This window comes from Manis pentadactyla, chromosome 2 (genome assembly GCF_030020395.1).
Source record: "Manis pentadactyla isolate mManPen7 chromosome 2, mManPen7.hap1, whole genome shotgun sequence".
Classification (NCBI taxonomy): Eukaryota; Metazoa; Chordata; class Mammalia; order Pholidota; family Manidae; genus Manis; species Manis pentadactyla.
Genome location: NC_080020.1, coordinates 157,658,080 through 157,679,468, shown reverse-complemented (window position 1 = coordinate 157,679,468; position 21,389 = coordinate 157,658,080). Strand labels below are relative to the sequence as shown.

The window sequence follows — 21,389 nt, the reverse complement described above, 5'->3', positions numbered from 1 at the left end:
CGGGGCGGGGCGGCGCATGCGCGGGGCGAGAGGCCATCCTGGATCATCTCCTCCTCCTCACGCCGGCGTGACCTCGGAAAGCTGCTGGCTCTTCAGAGGGAGATGGATTTCGAGAATCTGTTTTCCAAGCCCCCCAACCCCGCCCTCGGCAAAACAGCAGCCGCGGACTCTGACGAAAGGTGATCCCTATCTTTTCCTGACCTGAACGTAGGGGCCTGACCGGGTCCACCCTCCGGTCCCTCTGGAGGCCGCCTGGGCGGCGTCGCGAGGTCCTGCCGGGAGCGCTTGTGGTCCGTGCTACAGGGGCCGTGGGTCCGGCCGCCTGGGTGAGGGGAGCGCGCGGCCCGGCGGCAGGGCTGGCGGGGGCTCCAGGCTGCCGGCTTTCGCGGGCTGCTGGGAGCCCGCTTTCGTTCTCAAATTCCCGTATCGCTTGCACTTCCCCGGGCCATGAGCTCCTGAAGGACAGAGATCACTTGTCATCTCTCACTGACACAACGCTGGGCACCTTTTTGTAGAAAGACGAAACCTGGAGTTCATGAAGCGGTGAAGGGAGCGAATACTCTGCCTGTAGTCTACTGATTTGCGTCCTAACATCTTAAAGGCCATAATAAAGCGGCCAACACCGTCTGATAGCCTATTTCCTTTAGATCGCAATGGAGCTGACTTACTGATCTCGGAGACGTGTGTAGTAGAGTTAATTTACACCCAGTTAACCATTCACTCTTCTTCCCTGTAAGTTTGAAGTGCTAAAAACCATGTTTTCTTCTAAACACGTTTTCCCCACATTCCCTGAGCCGAAACTGGACACACATCCTGTGTTCTTCTATTTCTCTAATCCTCAGTATGTCTCTTATTCTGGTTGGTTTGGCCTCTGAAATCATTCACATCTGCCTCAGATACCTTTATTGAAACTATTACTTTAATTCAGGTAAATGTTCTCTACCATCACGGGCTTTACTAATGCTTTACATGAAATGTCTTTTAATCTTCACAACAACCTTAAGAAGAAGATATCCTCATTTTTGCAGATGAGAAAATTGAAGCACAGAGAGGATAACTTGCCAAGATTACACAGTGGAAGGGGCAAAACTAGGATTAAATTACCTAGACAATCTTACTCCAGGACCCATGATTTCATTACCATGCTTCTAATAAAAATGACTAAAATAAAATTTGACCTATACATATTGAAAAACAGATAAAGACATTACTTACTTGCAGGTGATAAAATGTACAAGGGAAACCAATGAATAAATGTTAAAATACATAAAATAATAAAAGTGAATCATCACAAAAAGGACAGTAGCCACCTAGTAAAAACCAGTAGCAGCTATCTATTTAAAAATGGTTGGACAGAGATTCCATTCACAAAAACTTCCTGAACTATGTAAAAGATACTTGGAATTTTGCCAAAATGTTAGGTGGAGAAGGTATTGAAGTATGGTGAACTTCATGAACTTCTTTGTTCATATTCTTTGCCCATTTTTCTCTTTTTTGGTCTTTTCTCTACAATTTTAGGATCTCTAGCCTGCAAATATTTTACTTCCAATGTGTGGTCTTTTTTGACTTTGCCTATGGGATTATTTTCAGTCTGTAAAGATGGTTTGTTTGTTTTAAATGCAGTCGAATGAACCAGTGTTTTATGGTTTCTGGGGTTTTTTCCTGCTAATTTTATGATGGGACTACTCATTTATTGAGCACCTGCTATGTACACATTTCTTTTAGGCCCTGGGGATTTGGCAGTAAATAAACAACAGAAAAATCCTCTTACTCATGAGATTTACATTCTTGGTGCACAGACAATACATAAGCATATAGTATATTTAGATGATGATAAATGCCATGGAGAAAGTGACAGCAGGTTAGAGGGATAAGGGAGGATGGGATAGTAGGGTGGGTATAGGTATTTTAAAGAAGATAGTAAAGGAAAGCCTCACTAATAACATTGGTAAGTAATATGTGAGTAGGGACCTGAAGAAGGTGAGGGAGTTGATAACTACTGGGGAGAATGTTCCTTATAAAGGTCTGGAGGAAGAGTGAGATTGGTGTCATTGGATGGAGGGAGCAAAGTGGTCAATGTAACAACTGGGGTGGAGTAAGAGTAGTATGATGTAGGGAGAAGTAGGACTTGAGAGGTATTGGGGATGGGGTAGAAGGAGGAATATCATGTAGGGACTTGTAGGTGGTATAATAAAGACTTTGGCTTTTACCCTGAATGAGATAAGAAACTCTTACTGGTGGGTTTTCAGAAGAGAGTGACATTGTAGCAGGGTCATTCTGGTTGTGTTGAGAGGAATGAATATGGGGGCAAGAGCAGCTTGAATCATAGTATTAGTGGCAAGAAGTGATCAAATACGGATATATTTAAAGATAAACAATTTCTTCACACATTGGATGAGAGATAGGAGAGAGTCAAAGTCAGCTTTAAGGGTTTTGGTCAGTTTCAACAGAAGGGTGGAATGTCTGTTTAAGATAGCAGGATTAGATCAAGAGTTCAGTTTTGGGTATTTTAAGATCATGTCTAGTAACTATCTAGGCAGATACATTGAATAGGAAGTTGGTTCTACCTTCTTAGTTTCAGATTTCCACTCAACCATTTACTAGGTCTGTGGCAAGTTACATAAGCTTTCCATAGCTCAGTTTTCTCATCTGTAAAACAGGCTTTTTAAGTTTATGTATGTCATAGGGTTGTTGTGATATGTGTAATATGCATGAAGTTTTAGCTGCATAAGTTTTAGCTGCTGCTGTTATTGCTGTTTTAGTCATTGTTGCTTTGCCTTTGGAGAGGTTGTCTCCTATTCCGTAAGATTATTCATTACTGAAAACTAGAGCAATGAAGGTTCACAGTACAATTGACCCTTGAACTACTCAGGGATAAGGGGTGCTGACCCCTGTGCAGTTAAAAATTCATGTATAACATTTGACTGTTATTTTGACAACCTGCTGTTTACAGGAAGCCTTAGTGATAACATAAACAGTCAATTAACACATATGTTATATATGTATTATGTACTGTAGTCTTATGATAAAGTAAGCCAGATAATTATTTTTCAAATAATTGCAAATCTCCAAAACTTTTCCATTATGTTTATTGGAAAAAGTCCATGTATAAATGGACCCAAGCAGTTCAAACCTGTTATTTGAAAGTTAACTGTATTCAGTTTATTGGTTCTTGTAATGGTGGCTTTCATAGAAGGCTCACAACTTGGTACTTTAACAGATGTAGCTTGGAAACTCTTGTCTAGGGACACATCAGTGGTAAACTGTTGAATCGAATAAAGCTGTGAAGCCTGAACTCCTGTAACTTTGAAAGAAGCACAAAGCCACTGTTCACATTCTTGGCCTGGCAGTGCTTTCTATTTGTGACATGTTCTTTCAAGAATGTACACAAGGTCTAGTCCTTACCTTTATCTGGCATGTAACTCATGTCTTAAGCTTTTATCCAGTAGTAACTGTTTGCTGAGTCACAATTGCCTTCAGCCCCCTGTAGCTATGGCATCAGTCATTATTTAGATTTACCGATCAATTGTATTGGCTTCTTTGTTCACTTTCTTATTTTCCATCTTCATCTCTCTTGGGTTCATTTTTAGTTTTACTGGAATCTCCTCAAGTGATTTTCTCAGTATCTCATACTCAACTTCTCAGTCCTTGTGTCTGAAAACAACTTTTCATTTTCAACTTCCCACTTGAGTATAAGTTTGACTCTCTCCTGACCTTGGAAGGCACCCTGCATTCTACCTGAAATGCTCTTCTCCCTTACATTCCTCTTTGTTTGCTAACTCTTACATATTTTTTAGGTTCAGAAAACCTCTGGCCCCCAAATCTAGGTTAAATGTTCCTCGTGTATGCACCTACACTTATAACACCATATTGAAATTGCCTTCTTTCTTCCTTCTAAGCAGATAGAAAGTCCTCAGAGGCCAGAACAAGGTCTTTCATTGTCGTTAAGTCATTAGTCAGGATTTAAGGTCCAGGGCCTGGTGTATGGTGGATACTCAGTATTTGTTGAATGAATGGAAAAATGTAATGGATAGATGATTTATATAGCTGCTAATCTTGAACATTAAGGTTATGTAATCTAAAATTTTAGCTTTACAGTTTACTCATAAATATATGTTGACATTTACTGATCATCAAAATTTTGCACATTATTTCCCTGGAGTGTTTGGAGTAGTTTGAATTTGAAATTTCTTAAAGTACAAGTTGAGGACAGGCCAAAGCAGTGAATTTTAATGCTGTGGTATGAACCCTTTTCAGGTTGAAAAAACCCTCTTGTGTTATTTAATATTTTTGCTACAGAATCGATGATGAAATAGATGATACAGAAGTTGAAGAAACACAAGAAGAGAAAATAAAATGGGAAGTAAAACTGGAGTGTGAGCACATTCCCAAAAAAGTAAGATTAAGTTGGCATACTAAAAAACAAACAGGAGTGGTTGTGAGAAATTAATCAGGGATCCTTTTTGTCTCATTTTAGTCAGCATTTGTGATGCAGTTACCTGTATCAAGGAAGCTACACTTCAAAAAATTTATCATTCAAGAATTTTGTCATTTTACATGAACTGTTTCTAGTGTATTGCCTTTATTTTGGTTTCCCCTGTTCCTAAAATGGGCTATAAACTGTTTCCATTTAGATAAAAAGTTTTAAAGGTTTTGATTTGCTAACTTAGCTAACCTTTTTGATTTAGAGCTTTAAGCTTATATTCATTTGCTAGGACTGCTATAACAAAGCACCACAAACTAAGTGATTTAAAGAGAAATGGTTGTCTCACAATTCTTGAGACTAGAAGTCCATGCCATCAAGGTGTTAGCAGGGTTGGTTCCTTCTGAGAGCTGTGAGGAAGGCTCTGTTCTGTGCCTCTCCCAAGCTTCTGCTAGTTTGCTGGCAATGTTTGGTGTTCCTTGGCTGAGCTTCCAGAAGCATCATCTCAGTCTTTCTCTTCATGTTTAAATGGTGTGCTTCTCATGTGCACCCATGTATCTATGTGTCAGCTTCCCTTTTTTATAAGAACACTAGTCATATTGGATTAGAGCCCACCCTAGAGACCTCATCTTAACTAATTACACATACAATGGCCATCTTGCCAAATGAGGTCACATCCTGCGGTACTACTGGAGGATAGGACTTCAACGCAAGAATTTTGGGAAGACACAGTCAATCCCAGTCAGTATCTGCTTCTTTCTTTTTTTAAAATTTTTTATTAAGGTATGATTGACATACTCTCTTATGAAGGTTTCACATGAAAAAACAATGTGGTTACTACATTTACCCATATTATCAAGTCCCCACCCGTACCCCAATGTCACTGCCCATCAGTACAGTAAGATGCCACAGATCAACTATGTGCCTTCTCTGTGCTATACTGTTCTCCCCGTGATCCCCGAAACCATGTGTACTGTACTGCTGCCTTTTTGTTCCTTCAGTTTTGCTTCATTGTTATACTCCACAAATGAGGGAAATCATTTGGCATTTGTCTTTTGCTGCCTGGCTTATTTCACTGAGCGTAATGTGCTCCAGCTCCATCCATGTTGTTGCAAATGATAGGATTTGTTTCTTTCTTATGGCTGAATAGTATTCTATTGTGTATATGTACCACCTCTTCTTTATCCATTCATCTATTGATGGACACTTAGGTTGCTTCCATATCTTGGTTATTGTAAAAAGTGCTGCAATAAACATAGGGGTGCATGTCTTCTTGAATCTGAGAAGTTGTATTCTTTGGGTAAATTCCAAGGAGTGGGATTCCGGGGTCAAATGGTATTTCTATTTTTAGTTTCTTTCTTTCCACAATGGTTGAACTAGCTTACATTCCCACCAGTAGTGTAGGAGGGTTCCCCTTTCTCTGCATCCTCACCAGGATTTGTTGTTCTTAGTCTTTTCGTTGCTGGCCATCCTTACTGGTGTGAGGTGATATCTCATTGTGGTTTTAATTTGCATTTCCCTGATGATTAGTGATGTGGAGCATCTTTTCAAATGTCTGTTGGCCATCTGAATTTCTTCTTTGGAGAACTGTCTCTTCATATCCTCTGCCCATTTGTTAATCAGGTTATTTGCTTTTTGGGTGTTGAGGCGTGTAAGTTCTTTATATATTTTGGATGTTAACCCCTTGTCAGATATGTCATTTACAAATATATTCTCTCGTACTGTAGGATGCCTTTTTGTTTTGTTGATGATGTCCTTTGCCGTACAGAAATTTTTTAGTTTGATGTAGACCCATCAGTTCGTTTATACTTTTGTTTCCCTTTCTTGAGGAGATGCGTTCAGGAAGAAGCTGCTCGTGTTTATATGCAGGAGATATTTGCCTATGTTGTCTTCTAAGAGTTTTATGGTTTCATGACTTACATTTAAGTCTTTAATCCATTTTGAGTTTACTTTTGTATATGGGGTTAAACAATAATCCAGTTTTATTCTCTTGCATGTAGCTGTCCAGTTTTGCCAACACCAGATGTTAAAGAGGCTGTCATTTCCCCATTGTATGTTCATGGCTCCTTTATCATATATTAATTGACCAAATATGGTTGGGTTTATATATTGTCTCTCTAGTCTGTTCCATTGGTCTATGGGTCTGTTCTTGTGCCAGTGCCAAATTATCTTGATTACTGTGGCTTTGTAGTAGATCTTGAAGTCAGGGAGCGTAATTCTGCCTGCTTTATTCTTCCTTCTCATGATTGCTTTGGCTATTCAGAGTCTTTTGTCATTCCATATGAATTTTAGAACTGTTTGCTCTAGTTCATTGAAGAATGCAATAGGTATTTTGTTAGAGATTGCATTGAATCTGTAGATTGCTTTAGGCAGGATGGCCATTTTGACAATATTAATTCCTCCTAGCCAAGAGCATGGGATGAATTTCCATTTATTAGTGTCCTCTTTAATTTCTCTTAGGAGTGTCCCATAGTTTACAGGGTATAGATCTTTCAGTTCCTAGGTTAGGTTTATTCCTAGGTATTTTATTCTTTTTGATGCAGTTGTGAATGGAATTGTTTTCCTGATTTCTCTTTCTGCTAATTCATCGTTAGTGTATAGGATGCTACAGATTTCTGTGTATTAATTCTCTATCCTGCAACTTTGCTGAATTCATATATTAGTTCTAGTAGTTTGGGAGTGGATTCTTTAGGGTTTTTATGTACAATATCATGTCATCTGCAAACAGGGACAGTTTGACTTCTTCCTTGCCAATCTGTATGCCTTTTATTTCTTTGTGTTGTCTGATTGCTGTGGCTAGGACCTCCAGTACTATGTTGAATAAAAGTGGGGAGAGTGGGCATCCCTGTCTTGTTCCTGATCTTAAAAGTGAAGCTTTCAGCTTCTTGCTGTTAAGTATGATGTTGGCTGTGGGTTTGTCATATATGGCCTATATTATGCTGAAGTATTTGCTCTCTATACCCATTTTGTTGAGAGTTTTTATCATGAATGGATGTTGAATTTTGTCAAATGCTTTTTCAGCATCTATGGAGATGATTATGTGGTTTTTGTCCTTCTTTTTGTTGATGTGGTGGATGGTGTTGATGGATTTTCAAATGTTGTACCATCCTTGCATCCCTGGGATGAATCCTACTTGATCATGATGGATGATCTTTTTGATGTATTTTTGAATTTGGTTTGCTAATATTTTGTTGAGTATTTTTGCATTTATGTTCATCAGGGATATTGGTCTGTAATTTTCTTTTTTTGTGGTGTCTTTGCCTGGTTTTGGTAGTAGAGTAATGCTGGCTTCATAGAATGAGTTTGGAAGTATTCCCACCTCTTCTATTTTTTGGAAAACTTAAAGAAGGGTGGGTATTAGGTCTCCACTAAATGTTTGATAAAATTCAGCCTGAAGCCATCTGATCTAGGAGTTTTGTTCTTAGGCAGGTTTTTAATTACCAGTTCAATTTCATTGCTGGTAATTGGTATGTTCAGATTTTCTGTTTCTTCCTTGGACAGCCTTGGAAGGTTGTATGTTTCTAGATAGTTGTCCATTTCTTCTGGGTTATCCAGTTTGTTAGCATATAATTTTTCATAGTGTTATCTAATAATTCTTTGTATTTCTGTGGTGTCCATAGTGATTTTTCCCCTCTCTTTTCTGATTCTGTTCATGTGCGTAGACTCTCTTTTTTTCTTGATAAGTCTGGCTAGGGGTTTATCTATTTTGTTTATTTTCTTGAAGAACCAGCTCTTGCTCTCATTGATTCTTTCTATTGTTTTATTCTTCTCAATTTTATTTATTTCTGCTCTAATCTTTATTATGTCCCTCCTTCTACTGACTTTGGGCCTCATTTGTTCTTCTTTTTCATTAATTGTGAGTTTACTGCTTATATGGGATTGTTGTTCTTTCTTGAGGTAGGCCTGTATTGCAATATACTTTCCTCTTAGCACAGACTTGGCTGCATCCCACAGATTTTGCGGTGTTGAATTATTGTTGTCATTTGTCTCCATATATCGCTTGATCTCTGTTTTTATTTGGTCATTGATCCATTGGTTATTTAGGAGCATGTTGTGAAGCCATGTGTTTGTGGGATATACAATTTTCTTTGCATCATTTATTTCTAGTTTCATACCTTTGTGGTCTGCAAAACTGGTTGGTACAATTTCAGTCTTTTTGAATTTACTGAGATTCGTTTTGTGGCCTAGCATATGATCTATTCTTGAAAATGTTCCATGAGCACTTGAGAAGAATGTGTAATCTGTTGGTTTGGGTGTAGAGTTCTGTAGATGTCTGTTAATTCCATCTGTTCTTTTGTGTTGTTCAGTGCCTCTCTCTCCGTACTTATCTTCTGTGGTTGATCTGTTCTTTGGAGTGAGTGGAGTGTTGAATTCTCCTAGAATGAATGCATTGCATTCTATTTCCCCTTTTAATTCTGTTAGTATTTGTTTCACATATGTGGGTGCTCCTGGTTGGGAGCATAGATATTTATAATGGTTATAGCTTCTTGTTGGATTGACCCCTTTATCCTTATGTAATGTCCTTCTTTGTCTCTTGTTACTTTCTTTGTTTTGAAGTCTATTTTGTCTGATACAAGTACTGCAACTCCTGCTTTTTTCTCTCTGTTAGTGGCATGAAATATCTTTTTCCATCCCTTCACTTTTAGTCTGTGTATGTATTTGGGTTTAATGTGAGTCTCTTGAAGGCAGCATATACATGGGTCTTTTTTTTTTTATCCATTCAGTGACTCTGTGTCTTTTGATTGGTGCATTCAGACCATTTACATTTAGGGTGATTATTGATAGGTATGTACTTATTGCCATTGCAGGCTTTAGATTTGTGGTTACCAAAGGTTCAAGGTTAACTTCTTTCTGTCTGAGAGTCTAACTTAACTCACTTAATATGCTGTTACAAACACAATCTAAAGGTTCTTCTCTTTTTCTCCTCCTTTTTCTTCCTCCTCCATTCTTTATATATTAGGTATCATATTCTGTATTCTTTGTCTATTCCTTGATTGACTTTGCAGATAGTTTATTTAATTTTGCATTTGCTTAGTAATTAGCTGATCTACTTTCTTTACTGTGGTTTTATTACCTCTGGTGGCGGTTATTAAACCTTAGGAATACTTCCATCTATAGGAGTCCCTCCAAAATAGACTGTAGAGATGGTTTGTGGGAGGTAAATTCTCTCAGCTTTTGCTTATCTGGAAATTGTTTAATCCATCCTTCAAATTTAAATGATAATCTTGCCGGGTAAAGTTATCTTGGTTCCAGGCCCTTCTGCTTCATTGCATTAAATACATCATGCCACTCCCTTCTGGCCTGTAAGGTTTCTGCTGAGAAGTCTGATGTTAGCCTGATGGGCTTTCCTTTGTATGTGATCTTATTCTGCTTCTTTCTTGCCTCTTTTCCCTTTATGAACTTTTGTTTTGTTTTGTTTTGCAAATTTTAACACTGTAAAAGAATGGGTACAAATTAGTAATAAGAGTAAGAAGATACAAATAGACTTTAATATGATACCCATATACTTGGCCCTATAAAGGAATACAGGACAGAAAATGTAGAGGAGCTACACATTCATCTCAGGAAGCCTCAGCCTACTGAGTATATTACTTCTTGGGCCTTTGGGGGAGTGTGGCTGCTATGGGCAAGGGCTGAGGCTGATGCTGAGAAACTGCGTCTTGGATTTTCCACACTTTTCATGCTATTTTAGTCACACAGGCCCTATTCCTTCATACCCACTTTAAGTTCTTCAGTCCACATATAACCCCATATAGGAGATAAGCAGATACAACATTCTATGATTATGTTAAGTAGCTTCCAGGAAACAGTACTCTGAGACGTGGTCACCTAGATTATTCCTCAATGGGCTTGCTCCAGCCCAGGCTCCTTACTCACAAGTGGGTAAAGAATAAATGTTTAGTATCGTGGCTAATTAAAAAGAGAACACCCAGGTAAACACTTTTCAAGTCAGGGAAGAGCGTTGTACACATGAGTGATGCCTCCTTTCTAAGTCAGATCCCCTTGTTTTCCCCTAGAGAGAACTACAGTCCTAACTTGCAGATCAGTCACTTCCAGTACTTCTTTACAGTTTTATTACTAATGCTGTCATCCTTAAGAACATGTTTTTTTCTTGCCTGTTTTGCACTTAACAAAAATAGAAAAGTTATGTTTTTTCTGTCTTTTTTTTCTCAACTTTATACTGAAAAGAGTCATAGATATTGTAATATATACTTTGCTCAGTTTCTTAGCCCTGTAGTATTCCATTATTTGAATATACCATGTTCTGTTGTTGGTCTGATACCCATTTTTGGAGGTTATGGGCAATGCTACTACATTCTTAACCTTGTATCCTGCCACACATTTAACAAGGGGTGAAACTGCGTGCTCTTACTATCAGCATCTTTGCCTCTATGATAATGCCAAACTATATTCCAAAGTGGTTCTTCTGATTTTTGTTCGCAGAAGCAGCATGAGAGACACTTTCTACTACTCCACACTTGATATTATTACCATTCTTATGGTTTCCCATCTCGTGAGGTATCTCATTGTAATTTAGTTTGCGTTTTCTCAGTTACTGTTGAGAAGGAGCATCTTTTCATTTCTGTCCATTTGAATTCCCCTTCTCCCCCCCTTTTTTGGTGCTTATTCAAGTCTTTTTGTCTTTTTTTTTTTCATTTTTGTGTGTGAGTGTCCAGTTTTCTTGCTTTGTAGTTCTTTGTTCTGAACATAAGAAGGGTTCCCTTTCTTTATGGGTTATGCATTGCATATATCTACATTTTGTGGCTTTCCACTCAATGGCTTTTTTTGATAAAAAGTTTATGATTTTAATATATACAAACTTACCAGTCTTTTCCTTTATAGTTAGTGCTTCATATTTTAAATATTCTGAAGTAATAAATAGATTTTCCTGCGGTGTCTTCTAAAACTTTATAGTCTTGCCTTTCACATTGAAGTTTATAGTCAGCTGGAATGATTTTTCTGTACACAGTGCAGTGAGGTGGGGGCGCAGATTTATTATCGCTATTGTTAATATACCTGATCACTCAGCATCATCCACTGGGGGAAAAATCAGTCTGCAGTGTCACCACTGTTAAAATCAAGTGTTCATGTTTGGGTGGGTGTGTTTTTGTGCTGTTCTTTTTCACTGGTTTATTTGTCCACCCCTTCCCCCCAAGATCTCACTGTGTTAATTACTCCAGCTTTATAATGAGTTTGGTATCTGGTAAGCAAGTCCTCTCACCTTGTATTTCTTCTTCAAGTGTCTTGTCTGTTCTTAGCCCTTTGCATTTCCATGTAAATTTTACAATCAGTTTGTCAAGTTCCACAGAAAATCCTGATAGGATTTTCACTGGGAATGCATTGAATCTATAGATCATTTGGGGAAGAATTGACATCTTTAGAATATTGAATTGTCTGATCTTTAGGTCCTCTTTAATTTCTCTCAACAGTGTTTTATAATTATCTTTGTAGATATCTTACATCTTACAAACCTTTTGTTAAATTTATTGCTAGGTGTTTGATGAGGCTATTGTAAATTGTATCTTGACATCCATGTCACCAAGTATAGATGTCTGTGTAACTAGTCCTCCTTATCATCAAGTGCTTTAAGCTGTCCTCTGTCCTCACCTCAGGCTGCTACAGGGTCAGCTGCCACACCTGGTTCCTTTTCAGTGTGTGTTGCTGTTGCTGTGGGGAAGCTCCAAACAAGAGTTAAGAAATGATTTCTGAAAGTAGGTTAACTTGATTACAGAGAACTGGGCAATTCTTTCTTCCTTTCATCATTGCTGCTACTAATGCTGTGAGTTACAGGAAAACAAGTAGGCTTGGGCTGCTGTGATGTATCTTGGTATAGTGGATTTTCACTTGGGCTGTTAGAGTTTACTTGCTCTTTTATGAAATGATGAGTTTTTTATTAAACTGTTTAAAAGTATAATTGATGCAAAGGAAGAAATAAAATGTGAACTATAATACTGTAATTCCTTTTTTTTTTTTACTAAGGTATCATTGATATACACTCTTATAAAGGTTTCACAAGAAAAACAATGTGGTTACTACATTCACCCTTACTATCGAGTCCCCCACCCATGCCCCATTGCCGTCACTGTCCATCAGTGTAGTAAGATGCCACAGAGTCCCTACTTGTCTTCTCTGTGCTACACTGTCTTCCCCATGACCCCACACACACCATGTGCACTAATCATGATGCCCCACAATCCCCTTCTCCCTTCCTCCCCACCGCCCTCCCTCACCCCTCCCCTTTTGTAACCACCTATGCCTTCTTGGAGTCTGTGACTCTACTGCTGTTTTGTTCTTCAGTTTTGCTTTGTTGTTATGCTACACAAATGAGGGAAATCATTTGGTACTTGTCTTTCTCTGCCTGGCTTATTTCACTGAGCATAAAATCCTCTAGCTCCATCCATGTTGTTGCAAATGGTAGGATTTGTTTTCTTGGCTGAATAGTATTCCATTGTATGTATGTACCACATCTTTTTTTATCCGTTCATCTACTGATGGTCACTTAGGTAGCTTCCATATCTTGGCTATTGTAAATAGTGCTGCAGTAAACATAGGAGTGCATATGTCTTTTTGAATCTGAGAAGTTGTTTTCTTTGGGTAAATTCCAAGGAGTGGAATTCCTGGGTCAAATGGTATTTCTATTTTTAGGATTTTGAGGAACTTCCATATTGCTTTCTACAGTGTTTGAATTAGTTTACATTCCCACCAGTAGTGTAGGAGAGTTCCCCTTTCTCCGCATCCTCGCCAACATTTGGTGTTCCTAGTCTTTTTGATGTTGACCATCCTAACTGGTGTGAGGTAATATCATTGTGGTTTTACTATAATTCCTTTTTATCAAGTAATTCATTAGGGGGGTTAGTCTTTTATTTATTTATTTATTTATTTTTAACTTTATCCCCTTCACCTATTTGAGGGTTTAGCCTTTGAACTCAGTACACACAGTGTGCAAAATCAGAATCTCCCCTCATATTATCTTTAAGCATGGATAGTTCTTGATGGCCTTTTTTTTTTAATTCTGGGAAATTTCAGATATGTAAGAGTGGAAAGAATAATGATGAACCCCCATGTACTCATCATCCAACCTCCACAATGATCAATGCATGGTCAGTCTTTGTTTCTTTGTTATAATCAGATTGTTTTGAATCATGGTATGTTTTTAAAATTGAAAATAAATTTATTCTTAGTGTAGGCACTTCAGAAATTCTACATCATCAAAGAATTTGCCACATAGAAAATCAAGAAGTAAGGACTATGATGTATATAGTGATAATGATGTCTGCAATCAGGAACCAGAAGATAATTTTGCTAAAGAGCTTCAACAGTATATGCAAGCTAAGGAAATGGCAAATGCTGCTCAATCCTTACCATTTCCTGAAGAATCTATGAAAAAAGAGGGAGTGAAGGATACCCAGAAAGGTGAGGGTCAAATTATTTTATCATTTCAAGTTTATCTAAAGATCATGGTGTTCTTGGATCTTTACCCCAGGCTTGAGCTTGCATGGGCTGAGACTACCTGCCACAACCTGGGCACCTAGTGCACAGATGCTCCATTTGCAGGAGTTTCTGAGAATACAGGAGGGTTATCAAGGGCCCTGACAGTGGTGAAAGGGAGAATACTAAATCCCTGGCTGCCACATGTGTGAAGGACAAGCTATGCTTGTTATATTGCTGTCAAACTAAAGAGGAATTGACTTAATGTAGGGTGGTAGTATGTCAGACTAAACTCAGAAGTGTATTCTTTTTGATTACTAAAATGTAATTTAGCCGTAAGTATGAGGACAAATGACAGTTGTAAATCAAATCCTTATTCCTCTGATTTTACCTTTATTTTTCCTCTTTATTTTCTGTTTAAAATGAGTCTATAAAAAATATTAATTGGTATAAAATATTTTCAGTGAAAAATGTGATAGTAATATATAAGTTCATTTTAAATACTTGAAGCTTTTACTGTTTTAGGGCTGTAGCAATTCCTAATTATATCCATCATACTCTGAACAGTTTAAAAGGGTCTGGCTGTGGCTGGGAAGATTGATTTCAATAATTATCTTGATTTTCCTGCAAATACCTTATATTTTCACAAAGAATGAATTGGGGATCCAGAACATATTGATTCTTTTTTTTGGTCTCTTAATCCCAGAGCTTCTAGAAAGGTAGATCAGCATCTTACCAATTTTTTACTGGAGAACTTTTCCTGGATTATTATAGAATACACTTCTTAAGAGTAAACTGCTATTGTACTTCTATATCATCTTAAAAATAAATTTCTTGTTTTTAGCTGTTAAACGAAAAAAAAAAAATCTTAAAGCTGTTCATAAGAATGGTAAACAGAAGAAAATGAAAAGAAAATGGCCTGGCACTGGAGACAAAGGATCAAATGCTTCACTAAAGCACAGTGGCTCACAGAAACAGGTAAGAATATATGCATGTAGGACACTTACATACAAGCCACAGAATGAGGGTTCTCTAATGGTGAGAGTCTCTTACATCACTGGGCTCACCACGTTCCTCCTCCTCACATGGCTGCTGCCTTCCCTGAGCTGCCAGCAGCCATTTGAAGCCTTTGTGTTGGGCCCCTGAATAAGTGCACACGAGCCTTTGATTTTGAGTGTTGTACTGTCAGTGACTCTGGAAAAACTGGTGGGGCAGCAGGGGGAAGACAAAACAGCCATGAGGACATTTCAAAGGCCACAGAGTCTTAGTGTCTCCACTGTTGCAGTCCATGGTCTATTGGTTCTTAACTCTCTCTGGAAATTAAAAATGAATAATTCTGAGCATTGGCCTTACCAAAAACCCCCTGCCCTCTTGGTATTTTGCTTTTGCTTTGTGTTCCTCTACCTTGGTCTGCAGATGTCATTGGGATAGGACAGTAAGTGACCTCTCTGGACTCTGATTCTCTGAGGGCTTCTTAACTGAATGGCAGCCGTTTTTGTTAGGCTTTGTCCAGGAGACAAGTGTTAGAGGTGGCAAAATATTAGAAAAACCAAATACTTTGGATTCAAACTTATTTATATAAAATCTTCCCTCCCTCTATATTTTATAAATGAGGAATCTGAAGCCTTAGGGTTCAGGTAACTGCCTGTGGTAACAAAGGGCCAGACTGGGGCTGGAACTTTGTTTCCTGATCCCAGTCAGTATTCCCTGTCATTTGGTTTACATCAACTCAAATGATTATTCAGCCAAAGCTGACAGCCCTTCTACTTGAGGAAAAAATTGCAAATATATATGTTAGAATTGAGTAACATAACAAAATAAAACCAAAGACTTGAACTGACATGTATTTCTAAAACATAATTTTGGTGGTTCTAAGTGGAAATTTGACATTATTGTGAAGCAGATCACATAAATGTAGTCAGCTCCCTGCTTTCCACATAATGAATTCCTAAAACTGTTTGGAAACTTGGTATACAGAAGCTGTAAGGAGTATCACAAGTTAACATGCATGAAGTGGTTTATGTTTCTAAAGAGCTAAAATATATTATGAAATTCCTGTTTTGTGTTCATGGCTTTATTGCCATCTTTAAGGGTCTATTTCTAGTTATGTTTCTTAATTTGAGCTGGTCAGTATACTCAGCTCACACCTAGTGACCATTTCATTGAAATTAAAGGTGGTGTCTTATGATTTCCAGTTTTGTCCTCATTGTTCTAAAGAGTCTGTTCTTGGACTTTATTTTTTATCACAAGTAGTAGCACTTTCATTTTTTAATATATTTTCATTTTTTAGAAGTAAGGGCAAAGTATAATACTCAAACAACACTAGTGTTCAATGATAGAATACTGTTGACACTGGCAAACATTTTTTTTCACCTTGTGTGCGAAAGTCTAAATCTTACACATCAAGGCCTTTTTAATGTTTTAAAGGTGGTTTAAAATGATTTGTGCAATGAAATAAAATACTTAATTTTCTATTTCTCACATTTCCTTTTTGTTTTTGTTTTCAAAGGATGGTAAACCTAAAGAGAAGCAGCATGTGAGAATGAGTCAGGGATTCATCAACCAACACACAGTGGAACGCAACGGAAAGCAAATTTGTAAATATTTTCTCGAAAGAAAATGTATTAAGGTATAAAAATGTGTAAGCAAAGATAAACTAAAATGTAAGGTGTAGCAAAAATTACTAAAACCAACTCCTATTTCCAATAGACACTCTAAAAGCATATCTATATATTTTAAAAACTGTTTCCTTCTGGAAAACATTCAATTAGAAAATTTTACAGAAATATTCTTTTATGTTTAAGAAAGATAATTTTCTAAAAATCGTTCATTTAGGACTTAAAATTTTAAGTAGATATATATACTGTGGTTAAAGATAACTTGTTAAGAATTAGACTGTACTGCTCTAAGACTCCTCATTTTCTATTGAAGTTTAGTAGGAATTATAATGACCTAACTATGAAAAATAATGGCTTTTCCTTGTTCCTTCTTTTGGCCCAGGGAGACCAGTGTAAATTTGATCATGATGCAGAGATAGAGAAGAAAAAGGAAATGTGTAAATTTTATGTACAAGGATATTGTACCAGAGGTGAAAACTGTCTGTATTTGCATAATATCCTTTATTACAAGAGATGGTAACTTTATTCTTCATAAGTATTTACATGAACATTTAAAATCTGTAAAATTCTGAATGAAACCAGTATTTTAGCTATAGCAAAATTACATTATCCAAGCCCAATTCAGTATCAAAGTGATTAAATTCTACCAAGAACATTTTTCCAGGAAAGAAAAGAGGGAATTTTTCTGTATTCATGTAATCTACTTCATAAAAAGAGGCAAGAATTGCATAACTTGGTATGCAGAAGCTGTAAGGAGTATCACAAGTTAACATACATTAAGTGGTTTATGTGTCTAAACTATATGAAATATAGTTTTCTGTATATTCTGTACTGTATAAAAGTTGAGGAATTTGAAGAATAACCCTAACTCTTAAGTGCAAATGGTACAAATATGTAGTGAAATAAATATTTTAGGGTAATATAGTACCTTTGGTTACCACAAAAGCTATATTACTTCAGTCCTTCAATAGAAGGAATCATAAATTCTAACTTGAAACTTTTTTCCTAGAAAACAGTATTGAAGTTGTGTAAACTGAACCTCTTTTAAACAAACCTAATATATGAAAGATCTAGATTTGTAGTACATATCATTGTCATTTTCTTTTATTGCCCCACCCCAGAAGAATGTTTTAAAAAGAATCACATTTCTCCAAGTATTTAAAATACACATCCTTTTCTTTTTTATTATTTATTTATTTTCTTTTGATATCATTAATGTACAATTACTTGCACAACATTATGGTTACTAGACTCCCCCCATTATCAAGTCCCCCCCACATACCCCATTACAGTCACTGTCCACCAGGGTAGTAAGATGCTATAGAATTGTCTTCTCTGCATATACTGCCTTTCCCGTGTCACCCCCCGTACATTATGTGTGCTAATCATAATACCCCATTTTCCCCCTTATCCCTCCCTCCCCACCCACCCTCCCCAGTCCCTTTCCCCTTGGTAACTGTTAGTTCATTCTTGGGTTCTATGAGTCTGCTGCTGTTTTGTTCCTTCAGTTTTTTCTTTTTTCTTATACTCCACATAAGAGTGAAATGATTTGATACTTGTCTTTCTCTGCCTGGCTTATTTCACTGAGCATAATACCCTCTAGCTCCATCCATGTTGTTGCAAATGGTAGGACTTGTTTTCTTCTTATGGCTGAATAATATTCCATTGTGTGTATGTACCACATCTTCTTTATCCATTCTTCTACTGATGGACACTTAGGTTGCTTCCATTTCTTGGCTATTGTAAATAGTGCTGTGATAAACATAGGGGTGCATATGTCTTTTTCAAACTGGGCTGCTGCATTCTTAGGGTAAATTCCTAGGAGTGGAATTCCTGGGTCAAATGGTATTTCTATTTTTAGTTTTTTGAGGAAACTCCATACTGCTTTCCACAATGGTTGAACTAGTTTACATTCCCACCAGCAGTGTACAAGGGTTCCCCTTTCTCCACATCCTCACCAGCATTTGTTGTTGTTTGTCTTTTGGATGGTGGCCATCCTAACTGGTGTGAGGTGATATCTCATTGTGGTTTTAATTTGCATTTCTCTGATGATTAGTGATGTGGAGCATCTTTTCATCTGTTGGCCATCTGAATTTCTTCTTTGGAGAAGTGTCTATTCAGATCCTCTGCCCATTTTTTTTTTTTTAGAGAGGACATCTCTCATATTTATTGATCAGATGGTTGTTAACAACAATAAAATTCTGTATAGGGGACTCAGCGCACAATCATTAATTAACTCCAAGCCTAATTCTCAACAGTCTCCGATCTTCTAAAGCATAACAAACAAGTTCTTACATGGTGAACAAGTTCTTACATAGTGAATAAGTTCTTACATGGTGAACAGTGCTAGGGCAGTCATATCACAGAAACTTTCGGTTTTGATCACACATCATGAACTATAAACAATCAGGTCAAATATGATTATTCGTTTGATTTTTATATTTGATTTATATGTGAATCCCACATTTCTCCCTTATTATTATTATTATTTTTATTTTTATTTTTAATAAAATGCTGAAGTGGTAGGTAGATGCAAGATAAAGGTGGAAAACATAGTTTAGTGCTGTAAGAGGGAAATTTAGATGATTAGGTGTGTGCCTATAGACTAAGTATTAATCCGAGCTAGACAAGGGCAACAAAACATCCACGGATGCAGAAGATTTCTCTCAAAACAGGAGGGGTGAGGTTCTAAGCCTCACCTCTGTTGATCCCCAATTTCTCACCTGATGGCCCCCCTGCGACTGTGCCTGTCTTAGGTTGTTCCTCCCTTGAGGAATCTTACCCGTCTCTGGCTAACCAGTCATCTTCCGCTCTGCCCATTTTTTAATTGGCTTATTTGCTTTTTGTTTGTTGAGGTGCGTGAGCTCTTTATATAATTTGGATGTCAACCCCTTATCAGATATGTCATTCATGAATATATTCCCCCATACTGTAGGATGTCTTTTTGTTCTACTGATGGTATCCTTTGCTGTAAGGAAGCTTTTTAGTTTGGTATAGTCCCACTTGTTCATTTGCTTTTGTTTCCCTTACCCGGGGAGCTATGTTCATGAAGAAGTTGCTCATGTTTATGTCCAAGAGATTTTTGCCTATATTTTTTTCTAAGAGTTTTATGGTTTCATGACTTACATTCAGGTCTTTAATCCATTTTGAGTTTACTTTTGTTTACGGGGTTAGACAGTAATCCAGTTTCATTCTCTTACATGTAGCTGTTCAGTTTTGCCAACACCAGCTGTTAAAAAGGCTGTTATTTCCCCATTGTATATCCATGGCTCCTTTATCATATATTAATTGACCATATATGCTTGAGTTTATATCTGGACTCTCTATTCTGTTCCACTGGTCTGTGGGTCTGTTCTTGTGCCAGTACCAAATTGTCTTGATTACTGTGGCTTTGTAGTAGAGCTTGAAGTCAGGGAGCATAATTCCACCTGCCTTGGCTATTCAGGGTCTTTTGTCATTCCATATGAATTTTAGAACTGTTTGCTCTAGTTCATTGAAGAATGCTGTAGGTATTTTGTTAGGGATGCATTGAATCTGTAGATTGCTTTAGGCAGGATGGCTATTTTGGCAATATTAATTCCTCCTAGCCAAGAGCATGGGATGAATTTCCATTTATTAGTGTCCTCTTTAATTTCTCTTAGGAGTGTCCCATAGTTTTCAGGGTATAGATCTTTCACTTCCTTGGTGAGGTTTATTCCTAGGTATTTTATTCTATTTGATGCAATTGTAAGTGGAATTGTTTTCCTGATTTCTCTTTCTGCTAGTTCATTGTTAGTGTATAGGAATGCAACAGATTTCTGTGTATTAATTTTGTATCCTGCAACTTTGCTGAATTCACATATTAGTTCTAGTAGTTTTGAAGTGGATTATTTAGGGTTTTTTATGTACAATATCATGTCATCTGCAAACAGGGACAGTTTGACTTCTTCCTTACCAGTCTGGATGGCTTTTATTTCTTTGTTTTGTCTGATTGCCGTGGCTAAGACCTCCAGAACTATGTTGAATAACAGTGGGGAGAGTGGGCATCCTTGTCTTGTTCCCAGTCTTAAAGGAAAAGCTTTCAGCTCCTTGCTGTTAAGTATAATGTTGGCTGTGGGTTTGGCCTTTATTGGCCATATATGGCCTTTATTTTGTTGAGGTACTTGCCCTCTGTACCCATTTTATTGAGAGTTTTTATCATGAAAGGATGTTGAATTTTGTCAAATGCTTTTTCAGCATCTACGGAGATACACATCCCTTTCTTTTATCCATGAGGTATACCTGTAGTCTATTGTAGAATGAATATGAAGGAAGAAAGTGTCCCATACTGTAATAAAACTTGATTTATGTAATCATACTAAAATTAGATTTTTTTCAAGTGACCCAATAAATAATTTTTCATCTCATATTTTAAATAGAGAACTCAATGTTTCTACTAGTAGAAAAGGCCTTTGTATAGGAAAATAGAGTCACTAAATTAGTAACATTATTTTAGTTGGATTAAAATTGTTCTCTTCCTTAACATTTGGGGTTACATGAATATCCTTGCAAGTTTTATCATACAGGAGCAAAATGTTACCAGGGAGAATATTGCAAATTTTCACATGCTCCACTGACTGCTGAAACACAAGAACTCTTGGCTAAAGTAAGTATAATTTAAATTTTTGTTTTTCTTTTTAAAGAATGTGTTTGAATCTTGGAATTTGAAAATGTACTATTCTGTAAGGAGAATGCCTCATGAGTTAGTATATGAGATATATTAAGACTTGTGGTCTAAGAATTTATTTCAGTTTATAAAATGATATTCATTTGTTTATTTTACCTTGTAGCTTAATGGAAAATTTATACTTATGGCTGGCATAAATCAGAATGTTCTTTAAACCTTCATTGTAGTTAGCAACCTTAGTAGCTAAGCTAACCAGAGGAAAACAAAGCAAATA

At 37.1% G+C, this 21,389-nt stretch overlaps 1 protein-coding gene across 3 annotated transcripts in view; it reads left to right on the top strand.

Annotated features, from left to right (window-relative positions):
• The window catches only part of ZC3H8 (zinc finger CCCH-type containing 8), a 28,966-nt gene continuing 7,577 nt past the window's right edge, over positions 1-21,389 (top strand). For all 3 annotated transcript variants that reach the window (XR_008995755.1, XM_057497005.1, XM_057497004.1), the window contains exons 1-7: positions 1-179; positions 4,300-4,396; positions 13,606-13,837; positions 14,697-14,830; positions 16,362-16,481; positions 16,853-16,966; positions 20,987-21,094. Coding sequence is in view for 2 of the 3 variants with exons in the window: in XM_057497005.1 (XP_057352988.1) it covers positions 103-179; positions 4,300-4,396; positions 13,606-13,837; positions 14,697-14,830; positions 16,362-16,481; positions 16,853-16,966; positions 20,987-21,094 (882 nt within the window). In the remaining variant the exon portion in view is untranslated. The remainder of the gene's footprint in view (positions 180-4,299; positions 4,397-13,605; positions 13,838-14,696; positions 14,831-16,361; positions 16,482-16,852; positions 16,967-20,986; positions 21,095-21,389) is intronic.